The sequence below is a fragment of the Brachycentrus maculatus genome, unplaced genomic scaffold (assembly GCF_059751285.1).
Source record: "Brachycentrus maculatus isolate JH-2025_06_01 unplaced genomic scaffold, ASM5975128v1 h1tg000010l, whole genome shotgun sequence".
NCBI lineage: Eukaryota > Metazoa > Arthropoda > Insecta > Trichoptera > Brachycentridae > Brachycentrus > Brachycentrus maculatus.
Genome location: NW_028280764.1, coordinates 316,873 through 337,500, shown reverse-complemented (window position 1 = coordinate 337,500; position 20,628 = coordinate 316,873). Strand labels below are relative to the sequence as shown.

Genomic DNA, 20,628 nt, shown 5'->3' with positions numbered 1-20,628 from the left:
TCCGTCAACATCTGTGTCAAGAGAGATTGTTTCTCAAGTTTCGTAACCTAAACTTTGATTTGTTCGTATGCCTGGTATTAAAGATGATCGAATGCTGTTATTATCTCAGGAGATATAATGGAAGCGTGTGTATCGATAATAGATAGTTATATTTACGAGTATGTAGGTATAAGCGGGTTATTTGTACCACGTGATTGAACTTCGTTGTTTAACTTAATATGGTTACCAACTGCGACCCGTGAAATAGCTGTAGGTACCATTAAAGTACGTAGATTGGTTGTTTAGTACGTTCTGTGAAAGTATGTTCTTTTATGCCTAAGGGGAGGCCAGGGTCACTACATACTTTGCCGTGCTTCTTTATTATTTTTTTCAGAGAATTTTAACGACGAATCATTTTTTACCAGTGTAGCTAATTTTCCGTTAAAAAGGTATTTTTATTTAATATTATTGATTTATTTAATTTATTTAACCATCCGGGGGTATTCACAATTATCGAAGAGTTAACATAATTAAGGAGTTTTTAAAGTAAACCAGTAGAAAACAACGTAAGATAAATTTTAGTATAATGTTTAATACACAGCATTGTAAATTAATTGAATGCTCTGGAAATGAACAGTTTTTTTTAAATATTGTAAACAAATTTACATCTCTTTCTTTCCTATTTCAGTAGTGTGTCAATCACTGAAACTGAAATAGTGTTATCCTAATCTTGGGTGGCAGTTGGCGTTTTCGATTTTCAATTTTTTTAAACCCGGTTCCCCTAGGGAAATAGAGCTATGGCGTACGACACCGCCAACACAGCTCAAACTTACTTCGTCTTATAATATTTTTTATTCATTTGTTTGAGAGCCGTACAGAGTCCGACTAGTTAAAGTCAGTCTTCAAATTAAGGAATATAATTGATATTTTACTGTATTGATAAACAACTAATACCCCGGTCAGTAATTAAAAATTCCCCGGGTTTTCGGGTTCGGGAAAATCCGTGTCAAAAACCGTAGTGTCGGTCCAGGAAAACATAAATGATTTATTAGTGAAAATGTACTAAGAGTAAATACATATTAATATGTTGACTATCAGAAATACCCGGGACCGCATGCACGTTACGAAGTCAGACATAATAAATATTTGGTAGGCATTTACTATGTTTACAGATATGTCAATATTACGTTTATTTTAGAGTCGGTGGATTAAGTTACTCGGTAAATACCCGGAAAAATAGAATTATTATTTTTACATAAAAATCAAACAAGACGGAAAGGTTAGAAACTTGACGTAAGAGAGTAAATAGTAAAGCTAATAGAATTATTTACCTACTCGCCACTCGTAACTTGTGCACGTCTGCCGGATAAAGGCATCAATACAATAACATGAGATACATGTTCTGTTAGAATATAGTTTGTTAAATGTAAGAAAATAACTAAGTATACATAATAAATATTACTAACTCACACTTTCGTCAGTTGGTACAGTAATAAATCCTACAAATACCCTAATTACCTGATTGTCTTTTAACTCGATCGCATGTTTGCAAATTAATTAAAAAAAAATCAATAATAAATTATAATCCCAAAGTCGGTAATATGATGTTATTTCCTGTTGTCAGAATATCTTTCTACCCAAACGCAAGTTTGAAAAAGAAAATTACATTTCAGTCCCCTGATCTAATAACACAATCTTAAACATTGAAAACTAATAATTATATTAAAAAATAAATGAAAAATACCTTACCCGTACTACATTAATACATCAAGAAATAATAGTCGGTTGTAATTGTATTCTGATTAATTAGGGGAAACCGAGATAAGTGGGACTAGAAATATGTTCTAACATGTTTTTTTAATATCTCACCCAGTATCGAAGAAATACAATAACAATAAAATTAGTATCTATTAAAAAACGTGTGAAATATTCGATCAAGGTCGTATTTGCAATTTTTAATTCGAGTAGAAAATTGTCGGAATTGTTTTTGATACTAACAATGCAGTTACAATATGTAATGTATACGTGTATGGTAATTATATTCACAAAGTATAGTAGGTAGGTAATCCTAAGTTTGCTCAGAAATAAGCCCACGTTTCCATGGTTTGTTTGCTTGTCGCGTGAATAGGAACAAATAAAGCGGCTTAGGAAATCAGTCACAGATGTAATGGATTAGAAATAAAGTGCGCGTCGAAGAACGTGAGAAAAGTCAACGTAACAGGAAAAGGTTTTACTTTCAATCCAATTGATAACGCCGCCATCGCTTCTGTACTTTGCATCACGATATTACTTTGATTTCATTAGCTTTCTAAATGAGTTCGTTTAAAAGCGTAATTTCTGTGAACAATGTTGTTTACTATTCATCACACCGTTGAACAATAAATGAAATACTTTCTCTCGGATTCAAAATAAAATGTTTAAACCATGCGTGAAATAAATATTAAATTACTATCGTGAGCAAACGCATCTCCGAAACTCATTGAAAAATGACACTCTTGATTTAAAAAAAACTTCAATGAACAACTCATAGTTAAATAGGTACATATTAAACCTGTTAATGAATATATGTATGAATGGGAATCTCTTAAGTACATATTATGTAGCTTTTTCGCATTGCCTTTATTCATGATTATATGTGCCCGTACAAATATCATCGATTGAGTAAATATTATATTGTAACATACTTCCAAATTAATAATGAACTTTTAAAAATTAATTAAATATTATAAAGGTTCTTTAAGCGATGCCAATGTGTTGGTATTTTATAACGATGCAACATATAATTTAAATGCCAAATTCGAGTGCCTACTATCAACTATATACATGAAGTTTTTATTTTGGAAAAAAATTACATCATGTTATGGTGACCTTTGAAAAATAAATATGTTTACAAACATACAAATGTAAGTATTACCGTGTCTCTGGTATGTCGTAATAGTACCTGCAGAAGAAATTACTCCAATCTTGAGGAATATCTCTTAATACAAGTGTTAGTGCAGTTTTTTTCTCATCATTTTAATTATTGTTAGCATTTAAGAATTTAACGACAATATTTAAAAAAAAATTGTTGTTAAAAATGAAATGTTACCCTTATTTTATCAAAAATGTTACCCTTATTTTATCAAATACTCAACACTATCATAGTAGGTATGGAAGTTCATTTATGAGCACTTAAAACAACTTCTTTGATTCGTGTGTGTGTGTTTTTTCATACTTTAAGCTAAAAATTTATACATATCTAAAAATATACCCCCATTTCTTATTAAAATGCATAAAAAGTATATCTCCAATATTTTTGTTATGCCATGCCATTAGTTACATACATTGCAAATGAATAATATAGCAAATGGTAAAGACCTCATTCACGTTTGAATGCAACAATGGTGAATGAAGTCATTCGACCTGTAAAACGTTGTCTAAACAAGCCGTAGTATTATTGCTCACGTATTAATTAATCATTATAAATGTACACATAATATTATGTAAGTATGCATATTCGTCATAGTGATAATTATACACAATGCATGTAATGTTAAAAAACGTCATATTTTCTATTGTTAGAAATTAATCTTAAAATCAATTTGACAAAATCGTAAAACATATTTTCAAAGTGGTATTTCGGAATTTTTATTTTAAACTGCGGATCAATGATGACAGTGTTAAATATAAACCAGGAAGTAAAAACAGTTAAGTCATTGGTAACGTGTCATGTAATTCGTGTACTTGGATATATATGACAATGAACTTTAATATAATTTTATTTAACATTATTTTAAAATCATAATTCAGCCATCTTTCCATTCAACGTGTACCGGATGTCTACGATTTAATGAAAGGAACATTCAATGTATTTCTTTAATCGTATATACCTGAGGTTATGTGAATTACAGTAGGGTCTCATAGTTATTATATAAGAAACAAAAAAATGGATCTGATTGCACATTCGAGAATCGACACTTCTTTGGCAGTGCCAGTACCATTACATCGGTAAAGCAATTTACAACCTTATGCCTGAACTGAGTAATGCTAATGAAATTGTTGGCTTTGCTTTACCATTGACTGTGGACATTAAATATTAAATATTGTGTGACTCTTAAATATTGATGACCGTTGACGCGGTCGTCATAAAAAATATCTCCTGCTTAACAACTAAACTAATTTCATCCTGTTGTTTCTCTATTCTTCTTCGTTATTTTTGTTTTGCTTAGAACGCAGATCTTACCCTAGGTAGACACAAAACGTCACGATTTTTTTTCTGTAAGTGGCTGTGTTGTCTTTTTAGTTTATCTGCAGATCGGTCGTATGTGGTTATAGAAGTCGGTAAGATATGCATTAAAAATAAATAAATGTTAAGTAGGACAATATGAGAATTAATATAATCAGTAGTGGGTACATACCTATAACACCCCCCGAACAAAAATTAAAGAGAGTAATTTTATTTACGTGTATTTTTGTTTATATTTCAGTTTTAAATTTTTATATTACTAATCCATATACCATATGGTATACAAAATACAAATACATAAAAAAAAACGACATACGCATAGCCGGTGCGTGGGTGTAAAATATATCTTTCTTCTTCTTGGTGTAGGCCTTGTGACCTATTTTTAAGAGAGATTAGCCTGCTGTGATGTTGGTTCCCAGCTGTCGATCCATCTCTTTGGCGGTCTGCCCGGGAGTCGTCTGCCGGAGTCGTCTACCTTGGGGTTGTCCTCGCAGTGCGATGTGGTGGAATCTGGATGGTACCATTATCCTCACATGCGTATACCATTATCTTCTTCGTTGTCTTCCCCACCTTAAGACGTCTTGGATCTCGCATATAAACTATAACTTTCGGTTTAAACTATACGATACAAAATACGGTTAACCCTTACTGGTCCAATCTCATTCGACATCGATTTTTTGCTCTTAGGTCCCATGTTGGATGTTTTTCAACATTTTTCTCATCATAAGTATTATTTATTTGAATTCCAAGCTTACATTTTTGTCACTCGTATCTATTACAACAGTATGTGGAGCAGAGGACTAAATATATTTTTTCCAATTGGAATGTAACTGTCTACCTAGATTTTTTTTTTTAATTTTGGGGGACCGGAAAGGGTTAAAAGAAATCGGATAAGTCGTGGGAAAAGGAATTTTTGAACTGTATTTTATTTACGAACGTACGAGAAAATCATGATAAGAATGATAATGCGATAGAAGGTTCGAGGGTAGTAATAATGTGGATGGATTGTTTTGCAGATGAAGTTGACGTGTATGCTGATGTGTGCGCTGGCGACGCTGGTGGCGGGCGCCATTAACGAGATCCGGGCCCAGCAGAACCGCCCTGGACGCTTCCTCACTCTCCCCAATGCCCAGAAATGCGCCCAAAGTAAGTGTTGTTATAACTTATGTTTTCCTCTTTCCTTTTTACTTACTACAATGTCATAATCTTATAATTGCGAAAATTGAAAGTACGACGATAGATCGAAGATAAATGACAGATATAACAGGGTTGCATTTTTTTTCAAAGTTGTCAAGTTGTTAAGTCGTTAACAACTTTTACAGAATAGACCTGTCGGTATTCTAAAATTATCAAATCATCAACTTAATTTTCTAAAATAAGAATGTATGATTAATAAGTAGTAAGAATATATAGAAAGTTACTAGGAAGTATAATGTGTTTTACGGAATACACACACACACATTCTTCTCATTGAGCTTCTCTCAGAATAAGGAATCACATTTTTTTTTTCTCAAACTGGAATACAAAAACAAACTTCTTAGAAGAGACAGTCAGAGATTTACAATATTTACCAGTCAATTTACTAGGACGAGATTTACATATCCTTGATTCGACCACACGATACAAATTAAAATAGTGAATCAATGAAAGTCGATTACTTCAACAATAAATTGTTAATTATTAATACAAATATCTGAGTAATATTTTTACAACGCCCCCTTTTTCTCCCAAATTTATTTATTTTTTGCGGAGTGGAGAGTACCACGAAATAAGAACCCTTTGTAAGTAGCCCTTGTCCAAAAAAAAAGTTCTAATGATAAAATAAAAGTTCTAATAATATTAGTCTTAAACTGTTTAAATTAAAGTATTGTATATGGCCAATAAAAAAAAATCAAAAATATTATGAACAGTCTAAAATAGATATACACGTTTTTAAAATAAAATTCATCAAATCTTCATGATTGAGATAAAAATCTGGTCTATGACTTATAATATAATATATATAATAATTGTTATATATGTTTATATATTGTGGTCCACTTACACATGCTAATATGTAAGTACTATACGCCCATTTACCGTATTAATGGAAAGTGTATTTTGACCGGTTCGAAACGACTGAAAGCGAAAACTCCAATGAACGACAAATTTGAAGCCACCTTTTTCATCGGTTTATTTTTTACGTACATAATACGTGTATTCAATATATTTTTTTGGTTGACGAAAACTGGTATATTTGTTCGGTATATATGTTATGGTCTGAGTATAATTGAATTGGATTTAATGTTATTTTAATGATAATATAGTATCGAATTAATATACATACATAAATATGTTGTAAAACAAAAATAATAATTATACATTTGTATGCGTTTGTACAAAACTAGTTTTTGTTTATTTATTCGTTTGATGTTCATCTAAAATATTGCTTTTAATTAATTCAATACCAATAATGCGGATACGAGTATACTCACAAAATATAGGAGGTACACATGTATATGTAAAAACCAGTAATTTCACATCGAGTTTTAACCCTCCTCTTTTAATTCTCATTCGAAATTTCTCCTTTTTTTACTCGGAGTTTGTTGTAAGTATGTATACCAGTGAAATCACAAAATCAGCGACTATTTTAATCCTCCGTAATTTATTTTTAAAACCTCTACATGTCCTTCAAAGAGTGATGCGTAAACGTACGAAATAAATGGTGTAAGACAAAATGTAAATTGTAACAATTTCGAAAAATTATTCAAAATGACTACCCGATACTCACCTCTGATCGAGCAATGTGAATGTGGATAGATCCGAACTCCGAACAGTGACCCGACCTAGTATCTTGTAGGTCGGTAGGTAAACATTGCAAAACTTAAATAATGCCGACACAAGATGGAGCGTTTTCTCGGTTTACGATGCGCCCGACGTAATATGGTATCTTACATAGCCTGCAAATTTGTCTTACGGCTTTCGAGTCACGACCATTATCGAACATCGAACCAAATTAAGTAGGTACATACTAATATTTTCGTTAGAGATATATTATTTGTAAAATGGTTTTGTCTATATCTGCAAAACGTGTATCAATAATAATTGAATGTTCTTCGAGATTTTCCCATGGTTTTTTTCTCGCTCGTTCTTAGCGCTCATTGTTCGTGCGTGGTGATTTCACGATTTAAGCGAGTTATAATAAAGAGACGAATTTTAGCTTTAATACGAAACTTCAATAGGAAACTTACCGAAGGATTACTTCATAAGTCACAAGATAGCGTGTCTTGTGTTAAGTGCGAGTATGCAACAGTAGTGTGTACTACACCAAACCGGTCTGTTCACCTCAATAGCCGAACACTTCAATCGATATTAACGTCATCTTAAATGATAAGTAATTAAATTACCGTACGCTTAGGTTTATTGTAAATTATTATAGAATATTTTTCTCTTTTTGATCAGACAAATTTTCTTATAACAACAGTACATTCCGGTACAAGTCACGTGGCTGGTATATGAAACATTACATATTTACCTACCCGGTTAGAGAAATTGGTGATGACTGTGAAGAAAAAAAGCTGTAATGTAACTTTAAAGGGCTTATCATCCCAAACTTACGTACAAAACTTCTTTAAAGTGCTGTTTTAGTGCTAAATAATCTGATAAACTTACTAGTATACACAATAAATTAGTACCGTTACTGCCGTTTATAGATACATTTCACGTTTTGTACCTGATTATTTGTTTTTTGTCCAAATCGAAAACGTTTAATATTACATAATTTAAATTATGTGAATTATGTATAACATTCCCTCATCTCTTCGTTATTTTTATTTCTATTGAAACTACTTTGAGGTGGTATTTTACGAAAATGGCGCTATAGAAATTATCAAAATTTATTATTATTATTACTTCAGTATAAAACGGCGTTTAAATAAATAATTACCATGTAACTATGTGATATTTTGGCAATATCCTTTTAAAACTATTTAAACGTGTAATTTATATATATTTACATACTATTATTATGTTATAAGTTGGGTTCTCTACTATACATATGTTTTAAAATTTGTAATTTAATTAAAAAATCCTTTCTAACTTGACGTAAATGTTTTTGGCCTTTACTATATGATACTATATAGTCTTAACTATATGGGTGCATATGATGATTATGTTTACATCATAACTATTATTAAATGCCTATAAATAAATAATGTTATTATTAAAGATAGGTCAAACAACAAAAATATTTTAATACTTGCATGATTTAATTTCCTTAGAATCAATCGAGAGATCAAGTTCATTATGTGTATACTTACAACATTTTGAGTGTGTCCAAATAAAATAAAATGTTGTAAATAAATTATCTGGTTAAATTATAAGCTTAAATAATAAAAATGAAAATGGTATTTTCTGGCGTTTCTCATGTGTGTGATTATAATCCAGGATTCGGACCTCACATACTAATATAAGAGTTTCTGCTTAATAAAAAGCTTCTTTACATCTCAGCAATAGATGTCTCTAGTGAAGTTCTAGTGATTCAAGAACAAGGTTTCTAAATTGGTTCATGTATAAAGAACTTCCAAGAATTTGAGTAGCGTGGTTGTCAATAATGGGTAGAATTGGTGAATGTTACACGTGTGTAAAGTGATCACTTAAACCAGCCTATGACGGTCGTCAGCCCCGTAAATGCCCAGACTTCCATATTCTTCTTCATCTTTGATGAGATGTCAAAAAAATAATATGTGTATACTTGGTACCACTTATAATAAAGAGTAATAGGTGCATGAAGATTTATATATATATATATATATATATATATATATATATATATATATATATATATATATGTATAAGTATATACATTTGAAAATTTACTCAACAACCAAATTTATAAACCACAATTTGAAAAACAAACATCCGTATCAAAATATTAAACTCTCAATGATCATACTCTTTTATATACAGTCAGTATGTACTGGATAAAAATTATTATTTTTATTTGGGTTAAAACAAATAAAGGTTAGGTTTAGGGCTAGGTTATACATATTGAACGTGTCATACGAAATACTGACCTTATACAAGGCCTACTAGAGACAGGCCTGGGCGCGCAAACGCCGAATTACGAAGTCAGTGCTATTGTCCGCGTGCGATATGCGAGTGGAATTTCGGATTATTTTTTAAAGGTTTAAACCTACAATTTTCGAAAATCCAGATGTTTAAATGATAACAGTTTATACAAAAAAGGAAAGGTAAAAATAAAACGAATTAATATTACATAAAAAGGCATTATTTATTTTCTTATATACACACACATACACATACACATATACATGTATATATATATATATATATATATATATATATATATATATATATATATATATATATATAAATATATATATATATATATATATATATATATATATATAATATATATATATATATATATATATATATATATATATATATATATATATATATATATATATATATATATATATATGTAAATATATATATATATATATATATATATATATATATATATATATATATATATATATATATATATATATATATGTAAATATATATATATATATATATATATATATATATATATATATATATATATATATATATATATATATATATATAAAATATAATATATCATACTCAAAAACACAAAAATAGTAATGGAACCTACAGTAAATTATACAAGTAAATTATAATAATGACATCAAGAAAATGTTGCATTTACCAAGTAAAATTAAAATTTAAAATGGACAGAAATTACCACAAAGCTATAATCTCACCATAAAAGACATGCATCAGGAATATAATTATTTCTAATATGTATATTTATATATATATATATATTTATATATATATATATATATATATATATATATATATATATATATATATATATATAAATATGTATATATATATATATATATATATATATATATATATATATATATAATATATATATATATATATATATATATATATATATATTTATATATATAAATATACATATATATATATATATATATATATATATATATATATATATATATATATATATATATATATATATATATATATATATATATATATGTATATACATATACACATTTAACATTAAAAACATGTAATATAACAGTAATTGAAAAAAATCTATTCAACACAAATATTTTAAGCATAAGATATCAAATGGAAAAATAATTGGACATGAAAAGAAGCTTATAATTATGTAAGTAAATTTCTTAATATTGGTGACCATATAAGTCGATTCAATTACAACATTTGCATTTAATCTTGTACTACTCAATTTAACAAAATACTTCAATTTTGTTAAATTGACAATTGAGAATATGTGATTTATGTTATGTGAAGGATTTAATTTAAAGACATGTTACATTAATTTACTCAAACAGTTTACACATTAGGTTTGATAGTTGATGGTTATGGATGAGAAAAAACTAATAAAATTTTAGTACTTTTCTACTTGATCCCGAACAACTTTGTGCAGCAAGTTCATCATTTTTGATATTTGCTAAGTTACTTAAAAGGATTTTACAGGTTCTATGGCAAATATTTTCTAATATTATTAGCAAAGTCTTATTACAAATACATTCATTTAAAAAATCACCTTGATTCAAGAAATAATAATTTAATTTAGAAACACTTATCTTATTTAAAATATAGAGTTGATTCTGGCCACTAATAAAAACATCAGGACAATAATCTAAAATTGTTTGCAAACTAAACCATACCAATGCTGTAGCAAGAGGAATGCACAAATAATTAGTATTAAATAACATATGATACGTAGCCGAGGAGTGTAAAAACATTGACGCTGCAAATATCAAAGTATTCCCGCTGTATCGACGGAGATTTTTTAGGGTAGCGGCATACTTAATTTGTTCTATAATGAACATAATTCTCTGATCACTATCTGGGAAGTGTGATTGCAACATAATTAGAACATCATTTAAATCAATGGCGGGGATGGTAATGTCATGGATAGAGGATTCAATAAAATTTATCACGTCACTTAAATCATCTACGTTTTTGATTATACTCACATTTCTTGGATGACGACTTTTACTTACTAACTTATTACCTAAATATAAATGTATTTTTAAATCACTCACTACTTTAATAGCGCCCAAAACACAAGGCACATCATTTAAGTCAATTAAACACAAAACTCTTTGTAACGCTGTCTCCGTTAAAACCCATTCTGGTTTAATTTGATTGGTCTTAGTTAAATCGTCTAAACTGTTTATGGATTTTGCTTCATTCAGCTTTCTTAGGTCATCGAGGCTGTTTTGAAGAGCGATCTCCATCCGGGATGTCTCCACATCAGCGAGTCTTCTAGTTGATTGGGGTGCGGTGGATAGATATTTGAGAGCACTCGGAAATATTGTAGGAATCCCTCACGAAGCTTGGGAATTTTGCGAGGCACATCTATAGCTTCCTCGCGTACTGTGCATCTGTCGCTTCGTATAATCATGGATTCTTCGAAATGCTTGATGCAAACATATGGATTTTTTATTCCAGAAAAATCCGTAGGAATCCGACGAAGCCATTTTTTTCCGTAGAGCATCGTTTTTTGGAAGAGCAAATGTGGATACATTTTCTTTTTGAGAGCGGTAGTTGGATTTACATCCAAAAACGCTGCAACATCTCCCCATTTTGTTTTGTAAACCACCTGTAATGAAACAAAGATATTAAGCGTAGGAATTAAGAATGCTAAGTTTGGTCATCCGAGGTTATCGTTTGGTTATCTTGGATAAACTCAACATGAATAGTGTATGTTTAATACAATAATTTAATATGATAACGAAAACGAACAGAAATTTGAGTCGACATCATCTCTCGTGAGTAAGCTCATGGATTCGTAAGCGAAATATAACCTCAAATGTGAAATAATGATTTTGTTGAAAATATTAAGTATAGTTATAAATAAAACACGTGTCAATATTCACGTTACATAAACACTTAAAAATGAAATACAAATAAGTATGCATTGTTATATAAGCTAAAAAGTAGCAACGATTTATTGAAACGTTTTGAAACGTCAAATGAGATTTAAACTCGTATAAACATCGAAATTGTGTTATAAATACGAAAATTACTTACTAATTCAATTTTCAAATACACTTCACTGTCTAATCACTCACTTTGAAGTTTATATGCTTTTAATTCAATATCAAAACAACACACAAATAAAGCAACAACGAACATCAACATAAACAATCGCGGCCATTTGTAAACACTGGACGCACCGACGCACTCCGCTTGGCTCGAACTGCAAATTTTAGAACACCGATTTGATCACGTGACATTTCAAAAACCCTTGTGCGCCCAGGCCTGTCTCTAGTCGGCCTTGGACCTTATATTACTGACGTCAGTTATCTCCTGACCAATATGCAGAATTAGATAACAAATCAAAAAATACAGCCAGATTCTTGGAGACATTTTTTTTACATTCAAACCCTTATCCGCACCCCAATGGTGCATAGGGCACTGCATCATATAAACGCAGTGTTATCTTGATCGTTAACACACGAAGGAAAGGTGATCAGCCCTCAGCTTCAGGTACCAGTTCAGGGTAATATTGAATAAATATTACAGTGAAAAAATCACTTATATTTATTAGATTCCTCCTCTGGGAATCGAACCCGGGGCCTCCAGAACGGTAGCCGAGCGTGCTGACCATTACACTTCTTTTTACTCTACATACATACATAATATGATATACATATCGCTATATATGATTTCTTTTTACATACATACATAATATGATATACATATCGCCACTGATTTATATTATAGATAAATATTATGTAAGTCATTCATTACGTAAATAGTAAAGAAGATTCTTGTTAGAATTTTTGACAATGCAAATTTTATATTAGTATCGTAATTATTGGTATTTATGCATAACTTGACAGTATTTTAGAATATGTAAATCTAGTTAGCATATTCAATGGCACTTCATGCCAAATCTCACCTTGGCCTCATCTCTTTCTCATTTTGGTAATTTATTTTGTCTTTTCCAGTTTCGACTTTGACAAGTGCAGATGTTTTTTTTAAATAATTAAAAAATATATCGTCGCATTTTTAAAGTTATTTTACTGTAGTATATCGCTGACAAGGATTGTCTTTAACCCATCAATGTAACTTAAGTAGTTATAAATTTAATATATATTAAGTAAAATAGCACACCCTTGAAATAATAATAAGGGGAGATGAAAGCAGATAAAATAATTAACGTTTTTGAGTTGCAATTATTACAAATAATTTTTTGAAAACATCATGCCTCATAATATAGCACATGTCGCTCACTCCTTTCAACTACGTCATATATCAAAAATCGTCAATTTTCAGTTGTGCATGTTCACAGAATGCATAGAAAATGTACTATATCCCAGCAAAAGCGGCATATTTTTAACTTAATATTTACCCGCTACAGGGCAGAAAGTGTTGTTTTTGCATTTTGAAGAAAAGGTTTTGTTTAATAACTTTTTTAAATATACTAAATGTTTTTCAAATGGAGAAAAAATCAGGTTTTATCTAAAAAGATCTGTTGCACAGTAAAAAGTTCAATAAGTGGCTTGATATTTATTTTTAATACATTTTATTATATTTTTAAACTTTAAAAACGATCTCCCGAAAAATCAAGTTTTTTTTTATATATCACGTTGTTGAAAGGAGTGAGCGATGTGTTACAAAATAATAGCTAGTAAGTATGAGTTTTACAAGGAAAACGAATGAAATGTTTCTAATATCTTGTGGATCAAAAATCGATAATTTGTTATAGCAATCATCAAAAAATAGCAGGACTTTTATTTTGGGTGAACCCAGATGGTAGTTTGGGGTGATGGGTGCATCATGCAAGTCTGGTTTCTCTTTCATGTCAGTAAATAGGTACCTTGGTACATCCACCGCTTCCATGCCAGTTTAATAACGTGGTCGATCGAAATATTTCTCTACTCCTATTCACAAAGCGATGATTGGTAAGAGCTGTGGCAGACGAAACTCCTTGGCCTCATTTCCATATGGAGTTACACAATGTAGGGGACATCGCTCTCTGTACCAGAGTCTTGTTTCTTGCTATGTGGTTGCTGGAAATACTCGTAATCCGTAATATCACGCGTACCTACACTATTGAGATAACAATTTATTTCCTACAACACACTTACATTTCAGTAAGGTTTTTTGTAGCAAATTGTGTAACTCATGGTACTTGTATCCTTAAGTTGATACTTATTTTACATCCGATTAGCAATACCGTGCTAAAAGTAAGCGCGTCAAGTGAGTAGCAAACCTCTGGAAGCTTTTCTTAATTAGAATAACTCGATAAATCGAAGGAAAAAACTCATCACAGTACACAATACTATTTTCATGGAATGTTTGTCTCTTTATCACCACTAAAAAGCTAAAAAGTATTTTTTTTAAATATTTATATCATAATACAATTCGTACGAAAAATATCACTTAATGAAATTGAAATAAGCTTTTGAAAGTAAAAACATATTATTACAAGAATTAAAAGTAAACGCAGTAATCGTCGAAGATTTTCGTTTACACATTTAATTACACGAATTAAATGCAAAATTTTAAACAATAGATAATAAAAATAAGATACATTCGTATTTTATGCGTGTTTCCATTTGATAATTTATGCTAATTATCATCGTTTTTTGCTGTATTTGACAGCACACGTTATGTTGTGTTTATATGCATTGAGGTTTGTGAAAGAAAACTCCTTTGTACGCAGAATAATGCAGAACTCACAGAACATCACGGAAACAGAATTATGTTTCCATACTTGCCAATAATCTTGAAACAAAACTATTAACAAAAACTACATATCGATGGGAAGGAAAAGCAATTGAAGCGATGCTTATGAAGAATACTGTTTTTTATGATTTTTGGCATTGCATGCCAAATTTTGCTAGATTTGGTTTAGTGTAATTCTAAGATTTAAAAAAAATGGATGAATGTTTTACCTTCTTCGTTTTTCATAGATAATACGCTCCTTTAATAATGCCTAGAAAATTTACTATATCCCAGCAGAAGCGGCATATTTTTAACTTAATATTTACCCGCCACAGGGCAGAAAGTGTTGTTTTTGCATTTTGAAGAAAAGGCATTGTTTAATTATTTTTTAAAATAAACAAAATATTTTTCAAATGGAGAAAAAACTTCAGGTTTTACTTAAAAAGATCTGTTGCACAGTAAAAAGTTCAGTAATTGGTTTGATATTTATTTTTAATGCATTGTATTATATTTTTAAACTTTAAAAACGTTCTCCTGAAAAATCGAGTTTTTTGATTTATGACGTTCTTGAAAGGAGTGAGCGATATGTAGCCAAATGTGTGTGTATGTATTTAGTATATATATAGGTACTTGAATATTTTAAATGTGGACATAAAATTTAATTTTTTCGGAAATGGTCAATGTGACTTTGAAACGACGATGGTAATAAATTCAAACCTTAAAAAAAGCAATCGCTTGATGCTGCATGATAAAACGAGCTTTCGAATCCAGATCGTAAATCCTACTTTAATATCCTTAATAAATCACCAAAGATCCGAGACGGTTAAATATTGTACAATAGCCACCATCAATTTAAGGTTTTGTATATATATTTTTCCTATGTCCGAAGTTATTTCTCACATACAGTAATTAATGGACGGTGACAACGAACATGATTAAAAAAAACAACTCGTCCGAGGATCTTCAAGGTCAAAACCACGAATACTTCATGGAAAATTAAAACCAACAGGCAGAGTACCTTGAGATCACAAAAAGTTTATTGGCGTTTAAATGGAAGCGGATCTTGTGTATACGAGTATATTGTATTTCTACGGACCAACTTGTACACGAAGATGTAATTAGCGATTATATTCAGAGCAGGAACATCCGATCTCCAGCGCCCTTGACCATCTTGCTGGCTGGCGGTTAGTAACTGGTCGCTGGTCAGCCTGGTGAATGCTGAAGGCCAATTTACTCTCAGCGGTGGCCATCACGATGACCCTGCGCCCTGAGAATGTTAAAAATGTGCACATCCTGTTAAAATCTCCACCTGTGCTTACCTAATACGAATATACAGGGCTTTTTCCATTTAACGCGGTGGAACGGCGTTCCGGCACTTTTTTTCACGGATACATATACGGCTATATTTTTTAATTTTCAAAATCAATTAGACGAAACAATGTTTGTGCTTACGTAATTAGAATGTTTATTTATATAATTCGTCAAATGATAAAACATGGTATTGTAATGAATATTTAAATGATATTTGAATACAATATATTTTTTTTAGAAAAAAGCTTGACATGAAGTGAGTTCCGGCAGTTTAATTAAAAAGCCCTACGAATACATAAAAACATTATTTTTATTACAGTAATTTACTTTATGTAGATCAATAAATATATTATCAAGTGGTCAAACAATTCAAAATATAAATTAATTTTGTTATATTTATAAATTAACATGAAAGCAAAATGAACAGTCCTGAGTTCTAGATTTTTGGATCTATGTATTTAATATGATACAGATGATGCGAGTGAAGGAGATCAGGGCGAAATACATTACTTTTATATGGGAAATGAAATAGAGGAGGAATAGTAATAATAATTTGGATAATTTGTGCAGCGCCATTTTCGTAAAATACTACTTCAAGGTCGCTTAGAAAGGATTAGTTCATAATAGGATGATGATAATTATGATAGATTATTTAAAAAAAATAACAATAATAATAAGGTACAGGAAAAGTAAAATATCACCAATGGTCAGGGCATTCGGGGTTGCATACCGTAGTTGCACAAGTTTGTGTAATGTGAACGACTCCCTTGAGGAAATGTACAAACATACATAATAGCGTAATGTCATAATGAAATAATACCGCCTTTATGTATGAAAGTAGATTGGCATGTATATTTTCTCTTTCTTAATTTCAATAAATTGTGTAATACGTAAACTATATAAACTTTAATCATAAAAACGTATAAGATTTTCCAAAATTCTGATTTATGGTTTAAATATTCAATTTAAATTTCTTAAAATATTCAATCAACATAATATTGATCGGTACTATGGTAAAAGCCATTTATCAAATAATTTATAAACTTACCTATATGGTTTATAAATTTTAATCATGTATAAATTTTGGCACACTATTATTATTGGAATCGAATTAAGACGTTGAAGGTTAGTGTTAAACAATTGGCTAATAAATAATTTATTATAATTTACGCATTGTTTTGTAGGACCAAAAGACTTCTTCTACCGAGGCCATAACTACTTCTTCAGCGAGCAAGTCGCGGGACTGAAGGGTCGCAAGTTCGACTGGCTGGACGCCAGGAATATCTGCCGCGAGTACTGCATGGACCTCGTATCCATGGAAACCCAGGAGGAGAACAACCTGGTCTTCAGAGTTATTCAGCAGAGTAAGTATTGCCATCTTATATCTATCTATGCGCTAACCCTGCGTCCGTTTATTCTCGGACAAACGAGTACATGTGTAGCGGGTTCCTCTTAAATCTTCCCGCTTTGTGCAGCTTTCATCCAGCCGAAGTTGGCTTTAGGTCATTATTTAAAAAAAATGTGAATCTCAGATTCATGGCCGCTACTGGGCATAGATTTCATATTAAGGTTAACTTTAATATCCCTTCATAAAAAAACAAATTCAGTAAACTTTTTGTTTGATTAGGTAAAATTAATTTCTTGACAATACGGATCGATATGCAATTTCAAAATCTTTGTGGTTACGTAATTACAATCTACATTTTTATAATTCGTCAATAATAAAATATGGCATTGTAATGAATATTTAAATGATATTTAAATATATATTTTTTTTAGTAAAAAACTTGACATGAAGTGAGTTCCGGGACCTTTTTTGTTAGTAAAAAAAAGCCCTGCGAATACATATAAACATTATTTTTCATTGAAGTATTTTTACTTCATGTAGATAAATAAATATTTACTATATGTAGATAGTAAACTTTTTGTTTAATTAGGTAAAATTAATTTCCTGACATAACGGATGCATAAAATGTCAAAGTCGTCAGAAATTAATACCCAGAAATAAAGTTGAAATTATCTAGACCACGTGTAATCTATCTATTGTAAGGTTTTTTTAACTTTTTGTCGCAAATCGTGTAATCGTGTAATCGTAATGATCGCAAGTGTAAAAATATTATTTTACACGATGATGTTTTAAAATACACAAAAGATGGTTTTTATGATTTAAGATACATTTGATTGTTAAATGTATTACAGATTAACCTGATACATAAGCTTCATGTACAAATACTTTCTTCCTACTAATGGCTTTTATAATAAACTAGTTACTTTTGTAACGGACCTATACCTTCAACATGTTGATACTGATACTTACATTGTTAACATCTCTTTCTTTGTAAAATATAAATGTGTTTACGACGTAGTCTCATATTGTATTGATTGACAAATAAAGGCCTATAAAAACCAGTTCCAATGCTATTATATTGATGTAATGGTTTTCATCGGTATACATTTGGTAAATAACCCAATATTTAAGGTTAATGCATTAAACATATGTATCTTTCATAATTCTTACCAATAGCACCTTGAAGAAACTTAATCGAACATTTATAAGGAAAAACTTTCAAAGTTTTGATTATTAAAACGAAATACGTAGACATACAATATGCATGCATAATGTTGGTACATTATGAAATCAAGAGTAAGAGTTGCATCTTGGGCAACGTATAAAAGAAGATACGTATTTACACCTATGTATATATAAATATATATGTATATGTGTGTGTGTATATATTTATATATATATATATATATATATATATATATATATATATATATATATATATATATATATATATACATATATTTAATAAATACTTTTCTAAAGAGTTTTCTACGTATGTAGAAAAGTTTACGTTACACAGGCCTTAGTAAATGAATCTGTTTATTTTTTTGTTTCTTCATCAATTAAACCGTGAATAAACAACTAGATTGTAATAAATAAAAAAAAATGAACATCAAGCATTCAAAAAATATTTAATATCTAATAACTTTCCTCGAAAGTTTTGCAGCAAATATTATTCGTGAAAATCTTCAATTCTCAATAAGTTATATAAGTTTCGAGGTCCGAGGAAAATGAAAATCATGTAAATTCATATTCAGTAGAATAATATATTATACAATAACAATGTATGTACGAATCAATATTGTCAAAATGGTTTTTGTAACCATTGACTACCTCTAAATTGATAAAATATTGTTAACATGGCAAATAACAGTAAGTAAATTATAATAATAGATGACGCCCCCTACATCTGGACCAGCGGGCGACTGTGCGACTTCAAGGGCTGCGAAAACCGAAACGACTTGGTGCCCAAAAACATCTTAGGGTGGTTCTGGTCTGCCAACAGAGTCAAGATTTCACCTACCAACCAGGTATGTCATGCGGTTCAAAATTAAGGGACTATTATTGTAGCAATAACAGTTTGCTAATCGCGATCGCTTATTCCACAGATTCCCGGCGGATGGGGCTACAACCCGTGGAGCCAAACAGGACACAAGAAGATCCGCCAGCCGGACGACGCGGAGTACGACATTAACCAAACCCACGAGTCGTGCTTGAGTGTACTCAACAACGTGTATAATGACGGCATCGCCTGGCATGACGTGGCTTGCTATCACGAGAAACCTTTCATTTGCGAAGATTCCGATGAACTCCTCAACTACATCGCTGCCACTAACAAAGGAATCCGCCTTTAAAATTTGAATTTTTACAATAAATTACACGTTATCTATGATCTTTCACAAAAAAATACGCGAGTGGTGATACTTACCTACTGCGCGCCGTGCCACTACAAGCCCATCCAGGTGTAGATATTTATGTGTAAATACCACAGTCACATTCCGGTGATGTCACGGTGTAAATCAATTAATGTAATTACTTAATTAAGTTTTTATTCCAATTAAAATTCAACATGTTATTTGGTGATCGAACTTTATCACCTAAAGTGAGGATTGCGAGTTAGGCGAGCAAATGAATTAGTTGAATAGTAGCGTGTGTTGACGTTGCATAATATCTTGTTCAATTTGAAAGAGATCTTTCATTTTGATCGAATGTTTTTTTTATTTATTTTTAGGACTTTAATTGAACACAAATTATGAAATAAAAGTATTTTTTTAAAATGTTGTTTCATTTATTATTCACTTTTTTTATTTTATTTAATGAGATACATACATACGTATGAATAAAAAAATATTTTTTAAAAATCGTAATTAATACGAACAACTCATATTTATAAATAAAGGCTCTGAAGAGATAATAAAAGGGATCATCAGCATCTATTATTATAGCGTATGTTTAATACGCTGACAGTGTTTAATCCTTTGGTTACCGA

General features: G+C 30.4%; 1 protein-coding gene across 1 annotated transcript in view; it reads left to right on the top strand.

Annotated features, from left to right (window-relative positions):
- Positions 1 to 20,416, top strand: part of LOC148313504 (uncharacterized) — a 26,526-nt gene extending 6,110 nt beyond the window's left edge. The window contains exons 2-5 of the mRNA XM_088261200.1: positions 5,221 to 5,350; positions 17,476 to 17,655; positions 19,533 to 19,669; positions 19,748 to 20,416. Coding sequence (XP_088117326.1) covers positions 5,221 to 5,350; positions 17,476 to 17,655; positions 19,533 to 19,669; positions 19,748 to 19,993 — 693 coding nt within the window. The 3' untranslated portion in view covers positions 19,994 to 20,416. The remainder of the gene's footprint in view (positions 1 to 5,220; positions 5,351 to 17,475; positions 17,656 to 19,532; positions 19,670 to 19,747) is intronic.
- Positions 20,417 to 20,628: the final 212 nt, after the last annotated feature.